Raw genomic sequence first — 24,298 nt, 5'->3', positions numbered from 1 at the left:
TTTATTGTTTCATTCATTTATTTACTGATTAATTTGTTTGTTTATTGGTACATTTATCTTTTTTCAATTTAAACTAAAGTCATTTACATATTAAATCACATTTGTAAATCCACTGTATGCAGAGCGGAAAAATGTGCCTCGCTCTCAAGCGCTTTCTGCCGCCATGTTGCTTTTTTTTGGTGCCGTTGCCATGGTGAATCGTAATTTCGGCGCTCCATTGATCATGGCTTGTCGTAGTAGTGGTGCAAGCCACGGTAAGTCTACCCAGAGTTGATAGAACTAACTCAAATCAGCTGTTCTGAAACTAAAAACTCAAAGTTTTGCATCTCGGTGTTAAACAACTCCGAGTTCACATTTTAACTCTGTGTTGGTTGAACCTCCTTATTGAAACGGGCCCCCTTTAGATTATTTCTGATAACAAGCTAAATAAATAACAAGTAAATTACATTAGCTAGCAAGTTCTAGCCAGTATTATTTTGGGTCACCAGTAGAAGAACCGTTACTTGGTTAAACTTAAATGCGACAAAGTTACACAACCCATTCAACAAGCTGTTTAAAAAAAACAATAAATAAAATTCAACAAATTGTTTATTTAATACAATTGTTACACAATAAAATATTAATATAAATGTATATAAATTAAATAAGATTAGCCAATAGCCTGACCGATCAACAAACAGACCGAAAGTTTACTTCCGGCCAGGCGTCCAATGAAACTGTCTATAAAAGAAAACATATCAAACTACATTATAACATTAAAAAAAATGCACAAATGCACATGAAATATTCTGTAAATAGTGTGTAAATACCTCATGTTTCTAAAGTAGCAGTTCAACATTGACATTTTAGAGGGAGGCTTGTTTCATTGCATTGCAAGTGGATAGCCCATCTATCATGTTCCAAACTGGTCAAATCAGACCGAATGGATCAAATTGGTGAAAATGGATGAACTAATTACACAGTAACCCACTCGGGCATCACGGCTTTTAGGCCAGCCAGAGTGGAAATGCACTTGAAATGATGTGTAAGTGAGCTGGTTTTTTAGTAAGCGCTCAGCTGGGTTAAATTACAGGTGTGTCTCTGTGCCTGTGACCTTCACGTGCCATGCTGTGTTTCTTGAGCGTTTGCTTACTAAAAGTGACTACTAATAAGCAAAAAACAGTTAGTTGTCTTTTTACTACTTTACTTCTCTCTGAAGTCTCTTTCTGTTGGTGTGTAATATCATTTTTCATATGCTTTTCTCATAATGCTGTATATTCATATATAAAAATGCTTTTTAATAATCTGCATCACCTATATCTTTTTTAGGTACACTCTCAATGCTACGGTCAGTGACGGGCGGTTTTCCGTGGCGGTGGGCGTGACCGTTAAGGTAGAACAGGCCACAGATGAGATGGTGCAGAATGCTGTAACGCTGCATTTCCAAGATCTCTCTCCTGAGGACTTTGTGGGTTTGTACATGGAAGATTTCAAGAAGGTGCTCCGCGACAGGCTGATTGGAGATACGGCAGGGGTCGCCCTAGGCCTTGATCCTCTCCACATTCTTGGCGTTCAGCCTCTGAGCCTGTCCGGCCAGCTAGAGGTCCTCATCGCCTTTGAAGCTCCCGAAGGAGGTTACATCGGCCCAGGGGAGCTGTCTCTTAAACTAGATGAGGTAAAAGGTGTCCTGGGAGGGATGTTACGGGTGGTCGGCATCCAGGATCAGAGCTGCTCAGGGGAGCTCGAGTGTGGGGAACGGGTCTGCGAGCTCACCCTGAGCCTGGACCCTGTCGGCCTGGTGACCTATACTACATCCAGAGTGAGCTTCGTGTCTCCACGGTTCAGCCGGAAAGAAAGCTGCATCTGTTCAGGTTAGCGCTGTGCAATATAGCTGGTAGAAATACGCATTGCGTGCTGTACATTATTTATCCAGGTTGATTAAATTCAAACAGTTGCTTGGGATTTCAATTTTCCTTTCTGACTTTTTGTAACCCCTCAGGTGGAATATGTCCATCTTCTCTGGAGCTATGTGATGGTCAGACGTGCCCATCAGACATGCAGTGTGTGCGTAGCGGCCCCACAGCACCCTCGCTCTGCCAGTGTCTGCCTGACGCACTAGACCAGTGTGCAGGTGAAACTCAAAATGTGCTTTTTCCTGGCTTCACATCTTTAGAAACTCTTGGTCAAAAGGATTTTCAAAATGTCTTTCATTATTTACTCATTCGTATATTATTCTAAACCTGTTTAACATTCTTCTTTGGAACACAAAGATATTTTGAGAAATGTCTGTGGTTTTGTGTCCATACAATGGAAGTCAATGGGGCCCAATGTTATTTGATTACCAACATTCTTCAAAATATCTTCTTTTGTGTTCTGCAGAAGAAAGAAAGTCATACAGGTTAGAAATGACATGAGGGGGAATAAATGATGAGAGAATTTTCATTTGGGCATTTTGCTTTACCTTGGGTTAAATTATAAAAGGGGGATGCACTTTTAACTCTGGGTTATGAACCACCAAGGTAAGACAACCAATCTTAAAAGTGCTGACCTCAATAAATAAATATGCATGTGCACGCTTGGTTTAGTTTCTGTATCTGATGGAAAGTTAAAATGTGGAGCAATAATAGTAAACACAGTTAGCTGGAGAAATTAAGGGACGGTTATATTTTCATAGTACATCTCAGAACACTTAAGACAACCAGAGCGGATTTATGTGGATACATTTCCACAGATGAATGAACAAATCGACAATTCTGTCGTATGTAAGCGAGGAAGATATTAACCCATTGTTTGCAAACATACAGAAACTTTAAAACTTAAGTCAGGATTAGATGCTACTTAAATACTCATACTAAACATTTTAATGATTGTGCTTGTTTAAAAAAGTTGTATTGTCAGTGTAGTTTTCATAGTTCCAGTGATAGTTCACCCATAAATAAAATTCTATCATTATTTATTCACCATCATGTCGTTCCAAACCTGACTCACTTTCTTCTGCAGAACACAAAATAAGATATTTTGAAGAATGTTGGTAACCAAACAACACTGGCCCCCGGGTTTTTTTTGGGTGAACTATTCCTTTTAACTTTAGATGCTTTGCTCATGTAACAGGTATAAGTGATTCCTTACAGAAATATAATTTAAGTCCCTCAGGCTGTTTTAAACAGGTGTCAATATTACGTACAATATGCAAATACACAGAGTCCATGGTTATTTCAGAATACACGTTTCCTTCTACGTGCCAAAAGCCACAGAGACATCCTTTTCCTTCAGAAAACATCTTTTCAACTGTCTTCCCTGTTGTGGAACACCCTGAGGGTGTGTCAGAAATGCTGTATGTTTAAATGACACTCCAGTCAAAGGATAAACACTTCCACAAAAGTCTGTTGTGAGAGTTTGTATAAATAGCGCATGTAAAATGTGAAAACTTGTGTTCCTGTGCTGGCAGGTCAAACGTCTCTGAGCTTCGCAGGAAACAGTTACATCAAATACAGAGTGACTGGCGGTAACAAGAGCGGAGACATGAAGCTGAGCTTGAGAATCAGAACCATGCAGAGCCAAGGAGTCATGATGTACACGCGTGCTGATCCCTGCACGATGCTGAAGGTTAGAGCAAACAGCAACACATTGAACAGTATTCTGTTTGCTGCACTATGGGATGGGAATCTAATGCAATCCTCAAAAAAAAAGAATAATGTGCTAAAATGCATTATATATCCATTATTTTTGGTGGGGATGAGGCTGTTTGATGTAATTGTCATCAATTAAAATCGTTCTATTTTGAAACCTATTTAATCTTACAGACAATTATACATAATTACACTTAAATATACATATTTAAAAATATATATATCCAAAAATATAATAGTCGGTTTACAAACTAAAATTAGTTTTCAGTTTTGCATTTTTCAATAATACTGTGTTTTATAATATAATATTATAGTAATATTTTTTAATGTTATGATATCCAAATAAACGTATATTAATAATGAACATTATTATAAATATTATTACTATTATTATTAATTACTAATTGTTATTACATAATAATAATAATGTAACAATTTGAAATAAACAACAACAATAATGTAATTAACAATAATAATAATAATAACAAATTATTATCATTATTAGTATCATTGTTCCTAATACTATTATTATTATTAATATAATTATATAAACTAGAAATGTATTTGAGCTATTTTGTAAAGCTCCTTTGCAACAATACAAATATGTATTTTAAAAAACAATTATTTCATTATTTTTTGATAATAATAATAATTATTATTATTATCAAAAAATAATGAAATAATTGTTTATTATTATTATGTAAAATATAAATATATTTGTATGTGTTTTTGTAAAGCTCCTTTGCAACAATGTAAAATATGTATTTAAAAAAAATTAAGAATAGACAAAAGAAATTCTGTACTGTGTTGCTGTTGCATATTGACATTAATTTCCTGTCATTGCTTGTGTTTATTTTTGCTGTTGTGGTTATGTTATCTCTGTTTGTTTTATTATGAAGTTGTGTATTTGTGTTTGCCATACTAAGTTTTTTTGTGTTTGTTTAGATAGAGGAGGGGCGTCTGTGGTTCCAGATGGACTGTGATAACAGACTGGACGTCCTTGGCATCTCGGGTCGTCCGATCAATGATGGTTCCTGGCATACTGTGACCCTAGAGCTCACAAGTAACTACACCCTCCTTTCCCTGGACGACAGCTATGTAGAGCGCCGACGCTCTGCTCGGGCCCCCGTCCGCCTTTGGCCCCTGGCTGCGGATGGATTGCTGTTCTTCGGTGCTCAGGTGCTGCGCGGACCAGCAGGCGGAGGAGGCCAGATATCCCCGTGGGCACGAGAAGGCTTCCAGGGGTGCCTGGATTCTGTGGTGCTCAATGGAAATGAACTTCCTCTTCAGAATAAAAGGAGTCAGTATGCTGAGGTGGCTGGGCTGAGTGACGTGAAGCTGGGATGCGTTTTGTATCCCGATCCGTGTCTCGGAGGACCGTGTCAGAACGGAGCTGCTTGTACAAAGCTGCCATCAGGTGGTGAGTAACTGAAATTACCTAAAAACGATGTTCTGAAAAAGTGATTTTTAGGATTATTAAAAATGATCTCAGTGTGTCTGATCTAGTGTTCTCTTCATCATCTTCCCAACAGAGTTATTGTAGTGTTTACCTGAGTTTTATTAATATTTTAAATGAGCTTTTATTATATTTCTAGGTTTCATGTTAATTTTAGTTTAATTTAAATCAAAATTTTCCTATCCACTTTTGTCATTTTATTATTTATTTTTGTTAAAAACGGCTATTTAGGTTTCATTTTTATATTAGTTTTTATATTATATTTTTATATTAGTTTTAGTTTGTTTTCATGTGTTTTCAGTTAATCATTTTAGTGCCTCAACTTAAACTTGAGTTTATTGCTAAGGCAACATTTTGTAAGTTTTTCAAATAATATTTAGGCTCATATTTTTTTATTTCGGAAATGTTTTAATAGTTTTAGTTAATAATAACCCTGCTTCTCAGTCTCTCACAAGTCTCTGCTCTATTGTATTCGCCCCCAGACTTTTCGTGCAGCTGCCTGCCACAGTTCACAGGCTCTCGCTGTGAGATGGAAGTTACCTCCTGCATGCCCTCACCGTGCCAGAACGGCGGTGACTGTAAAGCAGTGGGCAACGGCTTCCTCTGTGGCTGCCTCAAGGGCTTCACGGGTCTCATGTAAGACAAATCTTTCACTTGCTAACAGCAGTATTTGGATATGGGTTATTCTATGCTAAGTGTTACAAATCACATGAAACCATGCCGTTGTATGTCATTTTCCAAAAAAGTTTGAATGCATGTGCCCAAATGTACTCCAAAACAAGTAATCAGAAATACGTTTTGACTTTTGTTCTCACACAAGATAAGGAAAACATAAAAACTGTTTGGCTTGTTTTTTCTTTACTGTGAGATTTTGCATTGCTTAGACATCTATCAACACTATATATTTGTACATAATGATTCATTCCAAGCTGATTTACAATCCTTTTGTATGGTTTTGATTTCTTAAAATGTGTTCTTAACATCTTTATCACAGGTATGACGTAAAATAATAATACTTGCATCACTTTAAAAACAATACACATTTTAGGGATGTGCGGTACAAAGTTTGTTTACACACTGCTAGAGGGACATTATTGCATGATACAGAAGAAACAGAAAAGTTTTACAGTATATAATCTTTCGAGTGGTAATTCTTCAGCCCGTCGCGACTGACACAGAAAATACATGCGAGAACTAAAAATGTATGAATATTTTTTAGGTAAAATTATTGTTTGTTCCCGCTTCAGATACACTAACAATAATGCATTATTTTTTCAAACATTTTATTTAAAAAATGTTTTTAAATGTAACATTAAAATGAAAGACACAAATTTGTGTATTTGTTTGGTTTAATCGACTATTGTTTTCTGTGTCGATTAGTAGCAGCTGGACTGTGTTTGGATTTTTTTTTAATCCAGAGAAAATATTAAGTCTGGAGTGTTTGCTTTAAAATCCATGTGGGGACAAGAACACGTAAGAAGCCAGCAGTTTCATTATAAATATAGCTCTCTAATTGCACTCTATCCTGAGAGTCCGTAAGTCCGTAAGTGTATACCTGCTGTTTTCCATCTAAGACCTTGACTGTCTGAACCACTGCTTTAATACATACGGGAGAAATGTCTGTGTTATTTGCTTTTATTACACTGCTCGTTGGAATGCTTGATTCTGATTGGCCCGTCGTGACATTTGCAGGTTCGTTATTCCCAGATAACAACTTCTCAAAACTAACACACGGTAACCCGGATGCAGCAAATCATTTTTAAATATGTCTTTTAATAACGTATATGACATTATATTTACAAATGATTAAACCAATTTGCCTGTTTGTGACATTAGAACATCGTTTCTTACCTTAAAACCGAAAGTAAACCGCTTTTCCTCGCGGAAGGTCTGAATTCGGTAAAAATGAGCTAATAAAATATTTCAAATTCACATTTCATGTCCAGTTTTTTTCTCATGTGGCAAGTATCCGTGTAATAAACGGGATAATGTACAAGCAGCCGGCTATTATGGTGAAATAAGCCCCTTCAGTGTGATACAAGACCCTCCGCTTTGCTTCTTGTCCTGATCACACTGTCGGGTCTTATTTCTGCGATAACAAACTGCTGCCTTTACATTATCCCTTACGTGTTCATAATGCTTTTCTAATTTATATAATCATCTGTTATATAAAAAGCGGGTTTTGGAGTGAATGAAATGAAAGGTTTTATTGGTTGTGTTTGTTAAGTACTGTTAATCTCACAATATGGGATGAACTGGAGCAAATGTTTCACTAGAGGGTGGTATTGTTACTCTTATAGGTCGATTGAGATGTTTACTCATGAGACCCATGAAAACAAATGACTATCAAGATAGTCAGACTCTGTGTATTTTTTTTAATAAAAAAGGGGACAGTAATGATAATCTAATTGCTTTATGTAACTAGATTTTCGCTGCATTTCCAACCGTGTCATTAAACACAAATTTCTTATGTGCTTTTACACTTGAGGGACCCATTGAACTTTCTTGCAATAATTCATAAATTTTCATTTAGCATTTCAGGAAGGATTATATATTTGCTATACAGCACAGATGGAATTTTGTTTTTGCAAAATGTGATGAGCTATAAATCTGTAAATACAACAAGCACTGCTTATAGAATATGTTGATTTTCTTTTGAAAACTAATTGGTTAATGAGAAATGACAAAGGCTATGCTCAGAATAACGTATCATACTCTTACTATTCCTGCAGGATATAGTATACTATAAATTGCATAATATGTTAGATTTTTTTGTGTTTTTAGGTTGAATTTTATATGAATATATAAAGAAATGTATATATCTTGTATAAATACAAGGTGTAAGAAATGTAAATGCGAAATAAATTATTTACTAAATAAAATATGTAAAAATTTAATACAACTTCTAATAACATTAATAATGTATATATAATCAAAATGTATAAATATATTCAAATAATATAATACTATATGGTAATAGTATTATTCACTTCTAAGATTATAAATGTATAGAAACAAGTAAAAATATTCTAAATAATAAAAATATTCCTGCAGTAAATACAGTAGTTTACTATAAATTGCATATGTCAGATTTATTTGTGTAGGCAGTTGACACACAGTAATGTGTTTTAGGTTGAATTTAAAGGAATGTATAAGGAAATGTATATATCTTGTAAATGTCAAATATAAAAAATATAAAACATTTAAAAAAGAAAAGATGTAAAAAATGAATACATTGTATATTAACTTTAATAATGTATATATTAACAATACATTCATATATTAAAATAAAAGACTATTATATGATAATATTATTATTCATATAGTACATTAAAATATATAGAAAAAAACAAATACTCTAAATCCAGTGTCACAATGTTTAAAATGTTTACAGTCTTGTTGAAACACTGTGAATGCAAACCGATCCTTTCGTCCACAGATGCGATGAAGATGTAAACGAGTGTGAGAGGGAAGAGTGTGAAAACGGAGGAGAGTGCGTGAACATGTTCGGTGCCTTCTACTGCAACTGCACTCTGGGATTCGAAGGCCAGTTCTGTGGGCAGCTGTCTCTAGATGGTCCTGACACTCAAGCCGAGGCGTTGTCCTACATTGGACCTGTAGAGATCATTGGCATCGGTGTGTTGCTTTTCGTGGTGTTGGTCCTACTGACCCTACTTGCTGCATTCCGTAAAAAAGTCCTCCGGAAGGACTGGACCCGAGGGGAGGCTGTCGGAATCTCCACGGAAACCAACTACATGCTGCAGAAGACGGGCATGGGAGCTGAGGGCATCGAGTTCAAAGCCGTTCGTGTCTGCAGCGACCGTCGCACCAGCCTGTACAGGAACGACAGCTCGGGCTGGCCGCCTCAGGTCATGGTGCGGCCTACGGTTTACACCTTCCCTCACTGCCCGGGAAACCCTCAGGGGGAGATGGAGAAGGTGGAGATGGAGGGGGGCTTGGCTGCCCTCTCCTGCCCTCCGCAGATGAGCACCTTCCAGACGGATCTGCCGCACATTCTGGGGATGTCGCGGAGAGGTGTGGCCGTCTGCAGCGTGGCGCCCAATCTTCCCACCTCAATGTCGCCCAACCCCTCTGAACGCAGTCCTGTCCGCAAACCTCCATGGGAAGAAGAAGGGGAAGAGGGTGGTAATGCAGAGCATGGAGGTTATGAAGAGGAGGTGTACAGAACAGAGGGTAACCATGTCACACAGTACACACGTTCTCACCCCCGTATCAGAGCAAAAATGCAGTGAAAGGGATTTTAGCGTGACTCATAGACCTCTTTAACTCCCTGTGGCCAATGAAACATCAGCATTTGTTTGGAGGAGATTGTATACTGTAAATGCACCCTGGTCTTCATTTGCAGAGTCTTACACAATAATGTGTAAAGGGGTGTAATTACTGTACAACAAGAGGTAACTAATCCAAATCCAATCATTGAAAACCATCCACGTAATGATAAATATGTAAAACTTTACAACAAGGTTGTATTTGTTAACGTTAGTTAATGCATTAGCTAACATGCACTAACAATGAACACTACTTCTACAGCATTTATTAATCTTAATTCGTGTTCATTTTAGTATTTAGGAACAGACTTTAAAGTATCTTCTTTTGTGTTCTGCTGAAGAAAGTCATACAGGTTTGAAATGACAAGAGGGTGAGCAAATGACAGAAGTTTCATTTTTGGGCGAACTATCCCTTTAACAAAGATCAAGAAATGCTGAAAAACATTTTTTTTGTTCGTTCATGTTACTGTACATGAAAATTGGCTCCAATTGAAATTTGACTTGGGACTAATAAATTGTTTCATAACAAAGTAGATTAGAGTAATCGGAGCCATCTGTATGGTGTATAGCTCTAGAAATAGGCCAACTGAGACATTTTCTTTGCAAATATTTCACGAGTCTGGCCTTGTACAGTTAGGCAGCAATGTATGTTTATGTATAAGGAGATTACACCTAGTCGTGGAAGCATTTTACCTCCACTGGAATTCTAAAACCATTGTGTGAATGTTGTTGCTCTTTTACTTGTAATTCTTTTTAAGATTCTTTAAAATCTCTTAAAAATCTCATTGTTAGTTCATGTTAGCTAATGCATTTACTAATTGTAACAAATACAACTTGTCGATTTGTATTTGTGTGGATTGTTGGTGAATGCATAAAGTGGCACACATGCACGTGTTTGTCTGAAACATGTCTGCTGTTACTCTTCTGCAGACGTTGAAAATGCAGCAGATGAGGTCACCTGTTTCTCTGACAGCAGCACCAGTGAGGGACGCTCCCTCGGGTCCTTCCAGTCAGATTCCTGCGACGACAACGGTGAGATAAAGCAGCACGCGTCCAACATGCCCCCTAAACAACCTACAGGAAAAACTTAAACCCACTGCTCAAAAAAGTTTAGATAAACTGCACACATAAAAGTGGAAGATACGGTTCACATCCAAACTTCTCATGGTCCTTCAAAAATTCCCTCATTAGGGAAAAAGCTGCAACTTTTGATAAACAACATATAGTAGCCTACATACTAAGTGAGCTCATTGCATAATTTTTTTATGCTTCTTCTGTCTCAGCAGAAATGTAGTTTCTGGTTATACTGTATAAGCGTTGCCTCTGTGAACTCACTGACCCTTCGTTGTAGTAAACACTTGATGTGTGTAATTTCTGCACGACTGAAGTTTTTTAGGCAGATTTTTAACGCAGAAATTTAACAACCCTTTGGTCAGTTGAAAGAATAATTTTACCCAGGACTCATACTCATGGTTGGGTAGTTTTTGCTACAGTATGTCAGGATGCACAATTAAACAGTGCAGTGTTTTGATAGCGCTACACTATCAGGTACTTCACGATGGTGCTTCACGATGCCATAGAAGAACCTTTTTTGTGTAAATAGTTTCATTAAGAACCTTTACCATCCAAAGGTTCTTTGTGGCAAAAAAAGGTTCTTCAGATTATAAAAAGGTTGGAGAGAGATGGTTCTTTAAAGAACCCTTGACTGAATGGTTCTTTATGGAACCAAAAATGGTGCTTCTATGGCATCGCTGTGAACCTTTCTTTTTAAGAGTGTAGTTTTTTTTACCTATTTGCTATTTATTTTAATCATAAAGTCTAAAGCTTTATTATTGTAACATTTATGTGTAAATGTTTTCACAGTAATGCTTTTAACATACGTACACTGAATACAGTAGATATACTGTACATCCACAGAAAAATTAAGAGACCATTTCAGAATTATTTTCATTTTTTATTTATTATTTATAGGTATGTGTTTAGTTAAAATGAGCATTTTGTTTCATTCTGTGAACTACTAATAATGTTTCTCCCAAATTTCAAATAAAAATATTGTTTCTATTTGCATTTATTTGCAGAAAATGTAAACTGGAGAAACAGGTCAAAGTAACAGAAAAGATGCTCTGTATTTCTTCAGACCTCAAATACTGCAAAGAAAACAAGTTCATATTCACTTTTAAGCAATACAACAGTAATTTTTGTTCATGTATTTTTACCAAAAGTAAAAAAAACATTTTTTTATGTTAAGCTCAATTTTTATCACAGTTTTCATGTGTCATGTCACGTTGTCTGTCTTTCACATTGCTGTTGGATGACTTTATGTCGCTCTTGAGGTTTGATTTTGTTGAAATTCAACAGACACTGGACTGGAATGGTCACAATACATCTACAAAGGCTGATTAAATGAAAATTTGGAATGGTCTCTTAATATTTTCCGCAGCTGTATATTGTGGAAAAAACACTTCCTTATGCACATATACAAACATGAACATACTCTGGCATCGACCTGCAATATAACTTTAATCTGAGGCTGCGGAAGCTGATTATTCACACAAGAAAGATATCTTGCCTGATCTTTCTAAAAGGATATCATGAGGATTAGTAATAATGACTGTCTGAATAGGTCAGAGCCGTAATTACAGTCTATCTGTCTTTGATGTCCTCTCCTAACACGATCGCTCCCATGACTCAATAGTGTAATATCTGCAAAACAGAATCACATTGACATATCAAATGTTTGCGTGCTGTTGTGTGCCCAATATTATGACAATAGGATAACATACAAAGGACAAAGTGGTTTATATAAATCTTATACAAGGTTTACATAGTGTTTGTTATGCTATTAGGGGTTATCATGATCCATTTTATGTTCCTTTTTTAACTAGCCTCCATAGTGACTGTGATTCGACTGGTAAACAACACGGTGGACACTATTGAGAATGAAGGTAAGATCAATGATTAGGACAAAAATAATGGTTCTTAGTTTTTTGGCTTGTATCAAATTTTGATGAGTGTACTGTATAAATTGTTTGATTCGTTTGAATCTTGCACTAAGAAGATTCAGGTCAGATGAACAGTGCAGTGATGCATAACATTATTTTTGTCCTTTTCGAACAGTTGCAAAGCTTGGTGACGTACAACTTCACAATGCCACATGTCAGTCCTGATTTTACCTTTTGTTATACGTTTACTTTTCATCTTTACTTGTGTCAAGGTTCACACCGAGGTCGATACAGATAACTCGGTTTTAAAACTTGTTCTAAAATGAAGAGAATAGCAGTCACACGATTATCATGGCCAAAATAGTTCATAATAACAATACGATCACGATATATGTGCTGAAAATAGAAACCATAATATGATATAGTTCATTCATGCAGTAGTTATTGTGAAGATATTTATACATACATGCATCTCATATTCAAATTATTCAATCTTATAATGGATTAACATTGCATGTTTCACCAAATTGACATAAATCTGTAGTTTTGACTGTGTTTTTTATGATTTATTTTACCGTTGAATTGTTTTCATATTCAAGACAATAATATGCTTCCCCTGCTTTTTACAGCAAGCCAACACCTTCGCTGTGATGATGAGATTTGTGTGGAATTCGTCAAGGAATATTTCAGGAATTGTAAGACCTCAGTAAATGAAACTTCCTAAATATGCTCATGATTGTTCCATCTCAGATTCACTTGGTTTGCCATGTTGATAACATGACAGCATTTTAATAAAGTATACGTTTTTTTGTTTGTGCTTAACTGAAGAAAGGAAGTCATGTGCATTTGGGACGGCATATTAGGGATGGCGAGTAAATTATACGAGCAGTTTCATTTTCCTGTCAACTATTCCTTTAACTGCACTAAATTTAGAGATTCATTGAGAAGTTGTTCCCAAACTCTTCATATCTTATGTATTTAATTATTAAGGTCTCAGGATATTTGCATTTTAATTCAAAACTCACTTGAGATTAATCACTTAATCTAAATTAATCTAAATGAGTTTTTCATCAAAGAGTCAGATAATCCCGTTTTGTTGTTTTTATCATTTAGAAATTTAAAGAAGTTTCATACAAAAACAGACTTAAAAAACAGCACCTGTAATGTTTGGGTGAAACATTGCTTTATGTAACCACCTGTGGTGGTTTTTGTTTTTATATACTGAATACATTGTTATATAATGTTATGATGTATTGTCTTTATGTTAATAAATAATGTAAAATGACAGTTTGTGCTCAGCTGTTTTTAATGGCCTGCGTGTTTGTTTCAGCCTACCAATGGCGGGCATCAGAGTGGCTTCATGACACATGTCTGCCGGGCTTGGAGTCACCACCACGAGACCAGACTCCCACACCACCCCCTCCACCCCTGCCTGCTCCCCCACCACCCTTCACCCCTACCCGCCTGGGCGGCAGTGTTCGGTTGGATGGAAGCACTCTCTCCTTGCAGACCGGCTTTCCTTTACGAAGATACCAGGGCCGAAGAAATTTCTCTGCATCTGTAACGCAAGATGACAGCAACTCTCCTGTTTACGAGGAGTACCGTGACCACTTTCATTACGACACCCTCCCTACCGTTCACCCACCGGGCGGAGGCTTGAGCGAGGGACAATCCAGACCCGAGTACAGTCACTCCAGCCAGTACCTGCTCTCTCGACCTCCTCTACTAGCCTGGGAGGAACGTCCGCACATTTGGGAGGACAATCATCCTTTCGGGAGCCAGCAGGAGATCAACAGACTTGACAGGATTTCGCTCCGGGCACGACGTTTGCTCGGACGGAGCCCAAAGTCAACTTTGTCTGGCACGAGAGAGTATTATTGACCAATAACTGGACAGTTTCAGTCCTTAGTCATACTGGGTGCTTCATGCATGGAAAAGAGCCGGCCAAGAATGTGGAGACCTGATGTGTCAAAAATGGACAAGAAGGCTTATTGCTTCTTTTTATGGAAAGACTGTGACCATTCTTACTCTGTGTTTTTGAGTAGTTTTGAGCACTCACTCTCGACTTGGGGTTTGATCAAGGAGTTTTAGCGTTTTTCATTGGCAGGGACAGAAATACATTCACACTGAGGTCTTCACGGGTCCAACTATGTGTGCCCAAACCCAAAGACCTCGAAATGTGCTAATCGGAAGCATCTTTTATTTTAAAGTTGAACCCAGACACATGCACAACCGAGAAATGGCAAACCCAGAATTAACTCACATCCCGGACCAACCAGGAAACACAAAACCGATTGGTGCAAATTCCACAGCTTGTTTTTTTTTTTTTGTCTTTGCGTAATGTTACGTTAGTAACCTGACTATGACTCACAAAATCTATCCACCTTGCAAACATGTTTTCCCTTACTTGCTTTTGCTGTCACAGTGACAGATGACAAACGCAGCTTTGCATTTTTAGTAAGATTTCTTTTTCAAACTACAACACTGTCAGTCATGAGTTTTGAATTCTGTGAATAACCCACGTTTTTATTGCAGAAGCGGGAACAGCGCACTGATGCAGAGGCATCAGTGTCACATCAACATTTTTTAGTCACATCAATTTAACATTTATGTTAAGTAAAAGAACATAATAAGGTCTGAATTTGTCTTGGCGAAATCCACCAACCTCCCTGCCTTTGAATATCATACAATCATATTCAGTTTATTTCACACAAACTTGCAAAACAGATGAGTCATTCATCAAATAAAAGCTCTCACTCTCAAGAATATATATTTCACCATTCCAACACTTTAAAACAGAATAATTGCCATATTATTGTCAAATAGAGGGTTTTTTGAAAAATGTTTTTATCAATTTACTCCATTGTATGTGGGTAAAAAAATGTAAAATATGCGCCAGAGCTGAAGAGGTTAAATATGGACCTGAACCTGTACATGGGTAGTTGACAAATAAACCGTAAATGTGCCCTTTGGTGTGACAACAAAAATTGACAAAAAAAACTGTCAATAATACATTGTTTTGAAAATGAAAAAAAAGGCCTGTTTATGTATTCATGGTCTTTGTTTATGTTTTTCAGTAATACGTACATGACAAGATCATGTTAGATCATGGTACACATTGTACATCTGCTGTTTTAAATGAGTTTTCATGTTTAGAAGAAACATTGTTTCTTAAATCACAGGACAGCTGTTTGAGCATCTGTATTTTAACGTCTGCTATTTATTTTTGTTGTGTAAATTGAGATGAAAAGTTTAGGTGTTTGAGCTTAGTTTTGTGTGTAGGTATTTATGTCTTAAAAGAAGTATATGATAGAAAATATTTTATTAAAGCAATAAATCATACTCTTCGGGGGGGGGGTCTGGATGACCCTGTGGGTGATGGCTTGCATTAATGCTTATACAGTAAATGTTGATGTTGATGTTAAAATACATTGTACTGTATATTGTATTATAATAATAAAGTATAAATTGATTGGACACTATTACGCATCAACTGTTAAACATTGCTAAGACCCACACAGTGATCCCTGGTGAAGGAACTCGAATAAAACCACAGGAGTTTGTCTGTGTTATACATAATGTTCCACGTCTTTATACAGTAGTTACAAGATTGTTTGTGTTCCATCTCTTCTGGGAACATGCACAAATAACACGCTGGTAAACACAATCAATTTAAGACATTGTACAATTCTGAAAACATCACTCTGCCGAGCTCTGCTGAAACAACAATACACAAGACGGCGCATTCCCATTTCGCAATCCAAAACTTGTTTACAGGAAAAGTTTCAGAAATCCGGCTTATGTGATCGAAACATAATGATGCTTTTATTTCTGCGCTTTTCTTTGTGTGCATATCTAATAATGGTGGCTCTTATAAATGTCATATCTTTATATGCTATTATTCAGTGAGTGTACATTATTTCAGTGAGCATGACCGTCTTGTCCTTTTTAATATTTCATGCGAAAGTGTGCAGTATAGATTTTTTTCTGAATCAGTGGTTTGAAGGTTCAGTCAGAATGATGATGGTGGCATTGTACTTTGTAAATGACTTTGCTGTGAGTCGGTTCAATGAAAAGGGATTGAAGGGGGTAAAGGGGGTCTTGCCTGTTGTAGGTAAAGCGTGTCAGATGCTTTGGGGAAGATGTGTTAGTGACTCAACTAATGATGAAAGTAAGAGCTTTGACTTTAATACAGGATATACAGTAATATGACAAAACACCAAATTTTGATCGTCTTACTACATTTAAATATTTTGAATATTACAGGTCAAGTGTATGTAATTTAGCGGCATCTAGTGGTGAGGTTGCGAATTGCAATCAACGGCTCACTCCACCCCTCCGTTTTGAAGCACTATGGTGGCTGACACCAGACTAAGATGTCGTCACATTTTCGTTTCTTTGCCGAAGGAGATAACATATTTACGAAACGCGCTCTGTAGTGTCTGTAGAAACAACATGGTGAATTCCATGCAGGGGACCCGCGGTGTATGTAGATAGAAATAGCTCATTCTAACACCGTGTCTACACTGGACGCAACATGACAACCTGCTTGTTCTTAATGGGTTTGTCGTGTCGCGCCGCATCCGGTGTGGACAAAATGTAAAATTATAGTGGGTTCTAATGCGTTTCTAATGTCTTTTGTCGTGTCGCGTCGTGTCCTGTGTAGACACTGTGTTAGGTAATAACAACAACATAACGCTTGATTATGAAGGTCGTTATACACCTCTGAAGACATAGTTATATATATTATATTGCTTTTCTGTCAATACATCCTCCAAAAAAAATTACACATTGGACCTTTAAATCCTGTAAACAAAAAAAGTGAATGATGTTCAGATGAATAAGACTTCAGTCAGATTACACTTTCATTGTATGAAGAAAACCAGACAATCTTCACTTCTTTGTGTTTTGCATACGAACTAAAGTCATACAGGGTTTGTTAATGGGGGTGAGTACCTGATGACAGAATTTTTATTTTGGGTGAACTTATCCTTTAAAGGCAAGGTAGGGGATTCTTTCCACAAGCATTTTTTTTTGGCGTTTTTGCCTTTAACTGTACAGCTATTATTAGAGAGTACAGGAAGCGAAGTGGGAGAGAGAAGGGGGTGGGTTCGGGAAAGGACCACGAGATGGGAATCGAACCCAGGTCTCCCGATGCGCAACCGTGCCACATGTCGGAGCACTGCCCACTCGGCTATCGGCTCCGACCACAAGCATTTTATATGCTTTATTGAAAGTCTCTTCACATCCTGTTCGAAATTGCTAAGTAGTCTAAATACATTTATATATCGTCTCTATCCTTCCGAAACCACAGGTGTCCAAATTCGCTGTTTTTCGGGAAATGAAAAAACCACTGTACTTTTTAAATGAATAAATACTTGTCAATGTTTTTATTGGTTAGGTATTTGCAAAACCAAGTGGTATTAAAGATATTATCAACTTTTACTCTACTTGACACTCTACATTTTTGAAAAATTATATGTACTCTTTACTCCAATACATTTGTAATGACTAATGCAATAACACATTACATTTTGCATGGCACCTAACGTTTTCTGCAGCAGTTTATTTCTGCTACAGAAGAAGCAATATTGCCATTTACAGGGCGTTGAAGGTATATCTTGTGCATTTTTGCCATTACTTACTGAAACTTGTCAACATGGCTTCTTTATGCGAATACGGTTGCATTATCAGGTAGTTGACATCGCTGATGTTTGAGGACATGACCGCAGCCGGTGATAAGGCCAAAACCAGAATGTCCAGTGCAAAAAGGCTTTGACTTTTGTAATTTTTTTACTTAACATTATTTTATTTATCCATTTACTGAAGAGAACTTTTTGAAGGATATTGGTTTCCTTATGAGCACTTAAGCTTAACTGAGACTTGGGTGTTTGTAACAGATGTAGGTTATGGTGTCGACCTTGATTTGTTGCAATTTTGAGGTGTTCAGTTTGATGCGATTGCTCTCCTCACGAATCTTCTTGTTTCTTGTTTTTCACGTGTTGAGGACTTGTGCTGTTTTAGCCTATATTCAGTATGAGTAACATACTCAAGTACTGTAAAAATCATACTCTTTACTCAAGTCGTTTTGGAATCGTGACTTGTAACTTGTAATTGAGTCATTTTCACTGCAAGGTAACTGTACTTTTGCTCAAGTATGGTTTTCAGGTACTCTTTACACCTCTGGCAAAACCCAGTGACAAACATAAAGGGTGACTAATAATAATGATTTATGGCATAAAAGAAAAGTCACGAAATATGGAGATACAAGGTTTCCAAACGACAACAGTAATAAACCTTCTGTGGAAAGGCGCAGGACCGTAAAGCGTTCATCCTATTATTGCATTCAGTCCGAACGTCCCACTTGTCTTTCAAACGATGTATTTGCATACCGCGCTCTCAAGGAAAGGTGGCATCTTATGCTCAATGTTAGTTTGCCATGTTGTTATCTTCTCCAAAATATTCCACTCATCCTTTATTTTAAAAACGTAAATTATTTAATTTCCATTTAAATATAACTATTTTTAATAGACAATTTCTATTGTCATTAGTTACTTTGTAAAGATTTTTCATGCCCTCCCACTTTTATGCCAGTCACATTCCGCCGCACAAGATTGACAGATAATTAAGTCCAGAAGAAAAAAACAGAACTGGATCAGTGGGGTCAAACTGTCATCTTGCAGTCCGCGAATCAAACCCTGAATGCAATGGGGAGACGGAAATGAAACCACTCGTAATCCCTTTGAAGTAATACTCATTCAACTGGTGCTTACATGTTAAAGGCTACACAGCCGCTGAAGAGATTCCACAACAGTTTCTGTGACTTTTAAACAAATGAGACAAACCATAGTTTGTCTGACAGAGAGATATATGGGGGGGGATAAGGGGGGGGGGTTGTGGTTGGGGGTTGTCGGATTATCGTTCGTCTGTGTCTGCTTGGAGACATGGGAGAGTTAGGGGTGATTATACCTACACAGTCTGCTAAATTATATCCAGATTAGATGCGCTAACCAGACCACATCTCCACACAAAACATCTGACTCTGCTTGCAAACATACACACACACACACAGGCTCGTGATATGGCACAGTACATGTTAAACACAGCACTTTGGAACAGATGACTGTATGTGTCACATGCTTATAACACCATGAAACAGGCGTGGAAACTTTTGAATGACAGAGTCACGTTTAAAGAGCGCACGGCACTCCAACTGGACATAGTTGAACCAAATTCTCTTTACCTGTTTTCGTTACAGGTAGGTGAAGCTGAGATGACATGACTTCTCAATTCAAGAAGAAAAACTAGGTTTTATGAGGAGGAGGAGAAATTAGGTCATTCGCAAACATTTCCAGAAGACTACGTTGGATGAATCAAAAGAGACCCTCTATTTGATCCTTATACTACATGATTATTCAGAATTCAATAACTTATTCTGCAAAATCTTCAAAAACATCACAAACCCTCATCCTTCCTTGCCTTCTAACCCCGTTGGCCACTTTCTAATGCCCTCTTCTCATCGTCCAATCAATTCCTGATGTACCTATAAATTGTTATATACATATAACTGTTATATAATTTCCCTTTGTGCGTCTACAAAATTATTCATGATCTGATTATACTTTGAACACAGACAAAGAACTAGACAAGCTCAAAAGAGTGAGTGCACCTGGTTTAAATAAAACGTAGACTGGATTAACACACGCCTGAAGCTATCGTAGATGTTGTTGTTCTGCGCTGAATAATTGCCGTCTGTTGAAATTTAACTTGTCTAATAGTCTTTAGCTCGGAGCTGTATTCTAGCTCGTAAATAACTGTCTAAATGAATCCACTCAAAACGCTATAAAGACTCAATAATACAATGCTATAAAGGGACTCCATGGAATTTGCATCCTTGTATTTTTTTAAATAAACATGTTTTTATTGTAAACAAATGTTTCACTGTTTCCATTAGTCGAACTGGTGCGTGTACCAGCAGTGCACAAAATATTCTGACTCTAATAAAGCAAGACGTCTTTAGTTTTCTATGACAAGTTGCACACGTTTACTTGCTTGTTGACATAAAAATGAGTTTTTTTTCACAATTTTCTCAATGCGATTTTCCTGGCTTGATCTTTTGGGTTCCAGAATCACATAAAAAAATGCAGAGCAATGATTCAAGTTCAGTTAGCATATCTGTAAATAAGTTGCAGGTTATTAGTGTCACTCATAAATTTACAAACTCCAGTTAGCATCAAAGGCACCTCGACTCTGAGCACATGTAACATGAGGGTCAAGATCAAAATTGTATTGTAATTCTTTGGCTCTGCTCCAAAGCACACTGAGTTGCTTTTATACTGTCTACTGTCAACACACTAAATGAAATTAAATCTCTTAAGTGACCAATTTGGATCTCTCCTCGTAGCCAACAGCTCACCTGTCATACAGATTGAGCTCCTGATGTGAAGCGTACAAGATACTCAACACATAATTGGTTTGACAATATCATATTGCTGGCTAATTGCATTAGATTACATAACGCTTAAGAAGTCATTGTATAGATTATATTTAATAAATAATAATTTACCTTCGAAGGGCACTTTGGGAAGAAGCCATTTGTAGGGCTTTTCCAAATGAAGCCCTGTCACAAAAAGCCCTTCCACATGATGATTGTCACTTCAAGGAAGGGACTTCCATTCGCGATCTTGTGTTAAAAGTTCTTGTGATGCATTTTGAAGCAAACATGATGAAGGAATATCAAACAAGTATTGAGAAATAGGATCATCTATTGCAACGGTACCAAGTGTCTTTTTATAATGTTTATAATGTGCATATATAATGTTGATCGTCCTCCATGTGTTTCTTCTAAACGTTAGATCATACGAATTTCTCGTGCCGCTGCATACAACAGTGAGAAGGCATGTGGTCCCACGGTCTAGTGTGTTCATTCTACGGATTATAATATTAGAAATCAGTTGAAAAGGTCTTTGTCGGTGGTCTCATATTAGTTTTAAAATGGTCCTTTATGTTCCAGACTAAAAGTGATAGTTCACCCAAAAGTAGAAATTCTTTCATCGTTCACTCACCCTCTTTTCATTTCAAACCCGCATGACTTTCTATCTTCTGCTGCAGAAGAAGCTCCACAGAACTCAAAAGAAGATATTTTGAAGAATGTTGTTGACTGGCCCCTGTATACTTGCATTGGTTTTGTGTCCATACAATAGAAGTGAATGAGTGCCAGTGCCGTTTGGTAACTTTCTTCAAAATATCTTCTTTTGTGTTCTGCAGAAAAAAAGAAAGTCATAAGGGTTTAAAATGACAAGTGGGTGAGTAAATAATGACTGAATTTTAATTTTTGGGTAAACTATCCCTTTAAGTTAGGTTGTTTTTTATGAACACGAAGCAGATAAAAAACTAATTTAAAGTAATTATTCAAATTCACAAAATAATATTTATTTGCAACAATCATTTTTCATCAAGCTGTTGCAATGCATTATGGGATTGTCTTCTCCACAAGGACACAAAGGCTTGCTTTTTAATTTGGTCACAAGAAGATATCTTTTTTAGAATAGGCTTCAAGTCTTGAAAAGAAAAGATGCCTTAAAATCCATTAGGTTTTGTAACAGAGCCTTTTTGAATAGAGTAAATGGAATTTACAATGCATGTTTTCTGTTCCTGTGTATTAGTTCACCACAGCAGTCTGCTCTCATTAATCTGATCTACTGGAGAAAACACAGAAACACGGAAAACAGCGTGAGCGTGTTAAGAACAGAGTCTAATCATCAACATTATCCAATGAAGCTCCTGAATTTTCTTTAGTTGTGCTTACACAATTTGAGAATTATTCGGTCACACTTCAGAATAGGGGACAATTCCCGCTATTAACAAACCATTAACTAAGACTTTTTCCCCAATAAACTCTTAATTTGTTGCTTATTAATAGTTAGTAAGGTAGTTGTTAGGTTTAGGTATTGGGTAGGATTAGGGATGTAGAATATGGTCATGCAGAATATGTGCTTTATAAGTACTAATTAACAGCCAATATGCCAATAATAGGCATGCTAATAACAGTTAATAGTGAGAAATTGCCCCCTATACTGAAGTGTTACCAATTATTCTCATGTACTGCAGTCTACCCTTGGGGATTAAACTAACTGGATAAAGGCTTCTTGAATACAAAGGATACAATATATGATACACACTCACATTGATATATGTGGTGAGATTAAAAAGACATGATGCTGATGAAATGTTGCATGTAGGCTGCCTGATTTTAATATTTTAATACTGAAATAGATTGTAGAACACAGTTCCGTAATATCCAGTTTCTTTCCGTCTTCCCACATTTTCTTTGCATTTACAATTTGGCAAGCTGTCACATTTGGAAGTGTTTATAGTGCTTTGTAGTGAATGAAAAAAATACCCTGAGGATATTTTTTAACAGGCCTGAGTGAGGGCGAAGGTTCAGATCAGCTTGATCTGGTAATTACATACGTTTCCCTCCCATATTGTTTAAAGGGATACTTCACCCAAAAAGGAAAATTCTGTCATCATTTACTCACCTTCGAGTTGTTCTAAATCTGTATAAATTTCTTTGTTCTGAAGAACACAGAGAAAGATATTTGGAAGAATGCTTATAACCAGACAGATTTTGCCCCCCATTGACTCCCATAGGAAAACTATAACAGAATTTTCTTTTTTGGGTGAAGTATCTCTTTAACTAGAGGGAAGTAACAATCCTTTGTTGTGCCAGATGGTTGTGCTTGTCAGTCATTGTGTAAACTATTTAACTTGTGCTCACATTGGGAAATGAACGTGACTCGATCATACATGGAGTGGTCCTTTTGCTTTTACAGTATTAAATGTAATACCATTTCTCTTTCAAAATGATCAGAATAGCAAATGAATTAAAGTTTTTATTTGACATTAACATTCAGTTCAATAGAGTTCAGTGTTTGCTGTGTATTTCTTCATTTATGTTTTTCTTTGTCTAAATCGTGTGGTTTTAAGTGGGTCTTAGCCTTTTAGATCCAACTGTACCATTTCAGCAAGTCATTTTAGACTTTTTAAACAAATGAGATGCAGTGCGTTCTAGGGGCTTATTTTATTATTTTTTAAACATCTTATATAACGCTATTTCCATGTCAGTGGGTTGGGAAAAAACCTTATTTAAATTTTAAAACCAATGTGACAGTGTCACCCACATACTGTACTACTGCTCCACCATTCATTTGTTCTGTTTTCCCGGGGTGCGATAGACGTTTAAATGCGCACAGTATGTGGAAAGTTGAGTAATATTGTAAAATCGATGGAAAAAAATAGAGGAAATGGTGCTCCGTGATGATAAGCGCGTGCGGTTGGAGTCCCGCAGCTTTGAATAGTGTCCGGTCTCTGCTGTTGATGCAGCTCGTGGGAATCAATTAGAAACTGACTCTGAGCGCGCGTTACCTTTAACAAGAGCGAGTTTGGATGGCAGGCATCGTAGGCACGGACTCGTTTAAGAGAGTTTACTTGCACAGTACTGATGTTGGTTTAGATGTTGTTACAGAAATTAACCATGTTACTACAGTAACCGCATCTTAACTATGGTATTTGTAGTAAAACCATAGTAACCACAAACTAACTATGGTTTACTACAGTAATCAAAGTTTAACGATGGTATTTGTAAATGTAAATTAATTCAAGGTTGTCACAATTGAACAACCTAAAATATCGATTGCACAAAACCATCAGGTTTGCACCTTTACGCACGGCCAACTAAGATACATTCTCAATACATAATATTATACCGCTCCTTGTACAGGTTTTCCAGAGTTAAAATAACGCGTTAATGTGTAACCACATCCCCTTCTGTAGCCTCTGCGCACTCGTCAGCTCGCGCGTCTTTGTAGTAGGCGCGCGTTCTTGGCGCACACGAGTTGTTGACTCCCGCCCATTTGTCTCACTTAAAAGCTCGAGTCAATCACATTCCCAGATTCCCTTCTGACAGTATGCTGGATTTACAATTCAGAGCAGCTGCGTTAA

At 36.9% G+C, this 24,298-nt stretch overlaps 1 protein-coding gene across 1 annotated transcript in view; it reads left to right on the top strand.

Annotated features, from left to right (window-relative positions):
• LOC130546215 (protocadherin Fat 3) overlaps positions 1–15,874 on the top strand; it is a 55,961-nt gene extending 40,087 nt beyond the window's left edge. The window contains 11 exon segments of the mRNA XM_057321354.1: positions 1,309–1,850; positions 1,979–2,110; positions 3,428–3,585; positions 4,554–5,028; positions 5,547–5,700; positions 8,504–9,258; positions 10,284–10,385; positions 12,239–12,298; positions 12,471–12,509; positions 12,925–12,990; positions 13,626–15,874. Of these exon segments, the coding sequence (XP_057177337.1) occupies positions 1,309–1,850; positions 1,979–2,110; positions 3,428–3,585; positions 4,554–5,028; positions 5,547–5,700; positions 8,504–9,258; positions 10,284–10,385; positions 12,239–12,298; positions 12,471–12,509; positions 12,925–12,990; positions 13,626–14,176 (3,034 nt within the window). The 3' untranslated portion in view covers positions 14,177–15,874.
• The last annotated feature ends 8,424 nt before the right edge of the window (positions 15,875–24,298 follow it).

Source organism: Triplophysa rosa, linkage group LG22 (genome assembly GCF_024868665.1).
Source record: "Triplophysa rosa linkage group LG22, Trosa_1v2, whole genome shotgun sequence".
Lineage (NCBI taxonomy): Eukaryota > Metazoa > Chordata > Actinopteri > Cypriniformes > Nemacheilidae > Triplophysa > Triplophysa rosa.
This window is presented reverse-complemented; position numbering and strand designations above follow the sequence as displayed.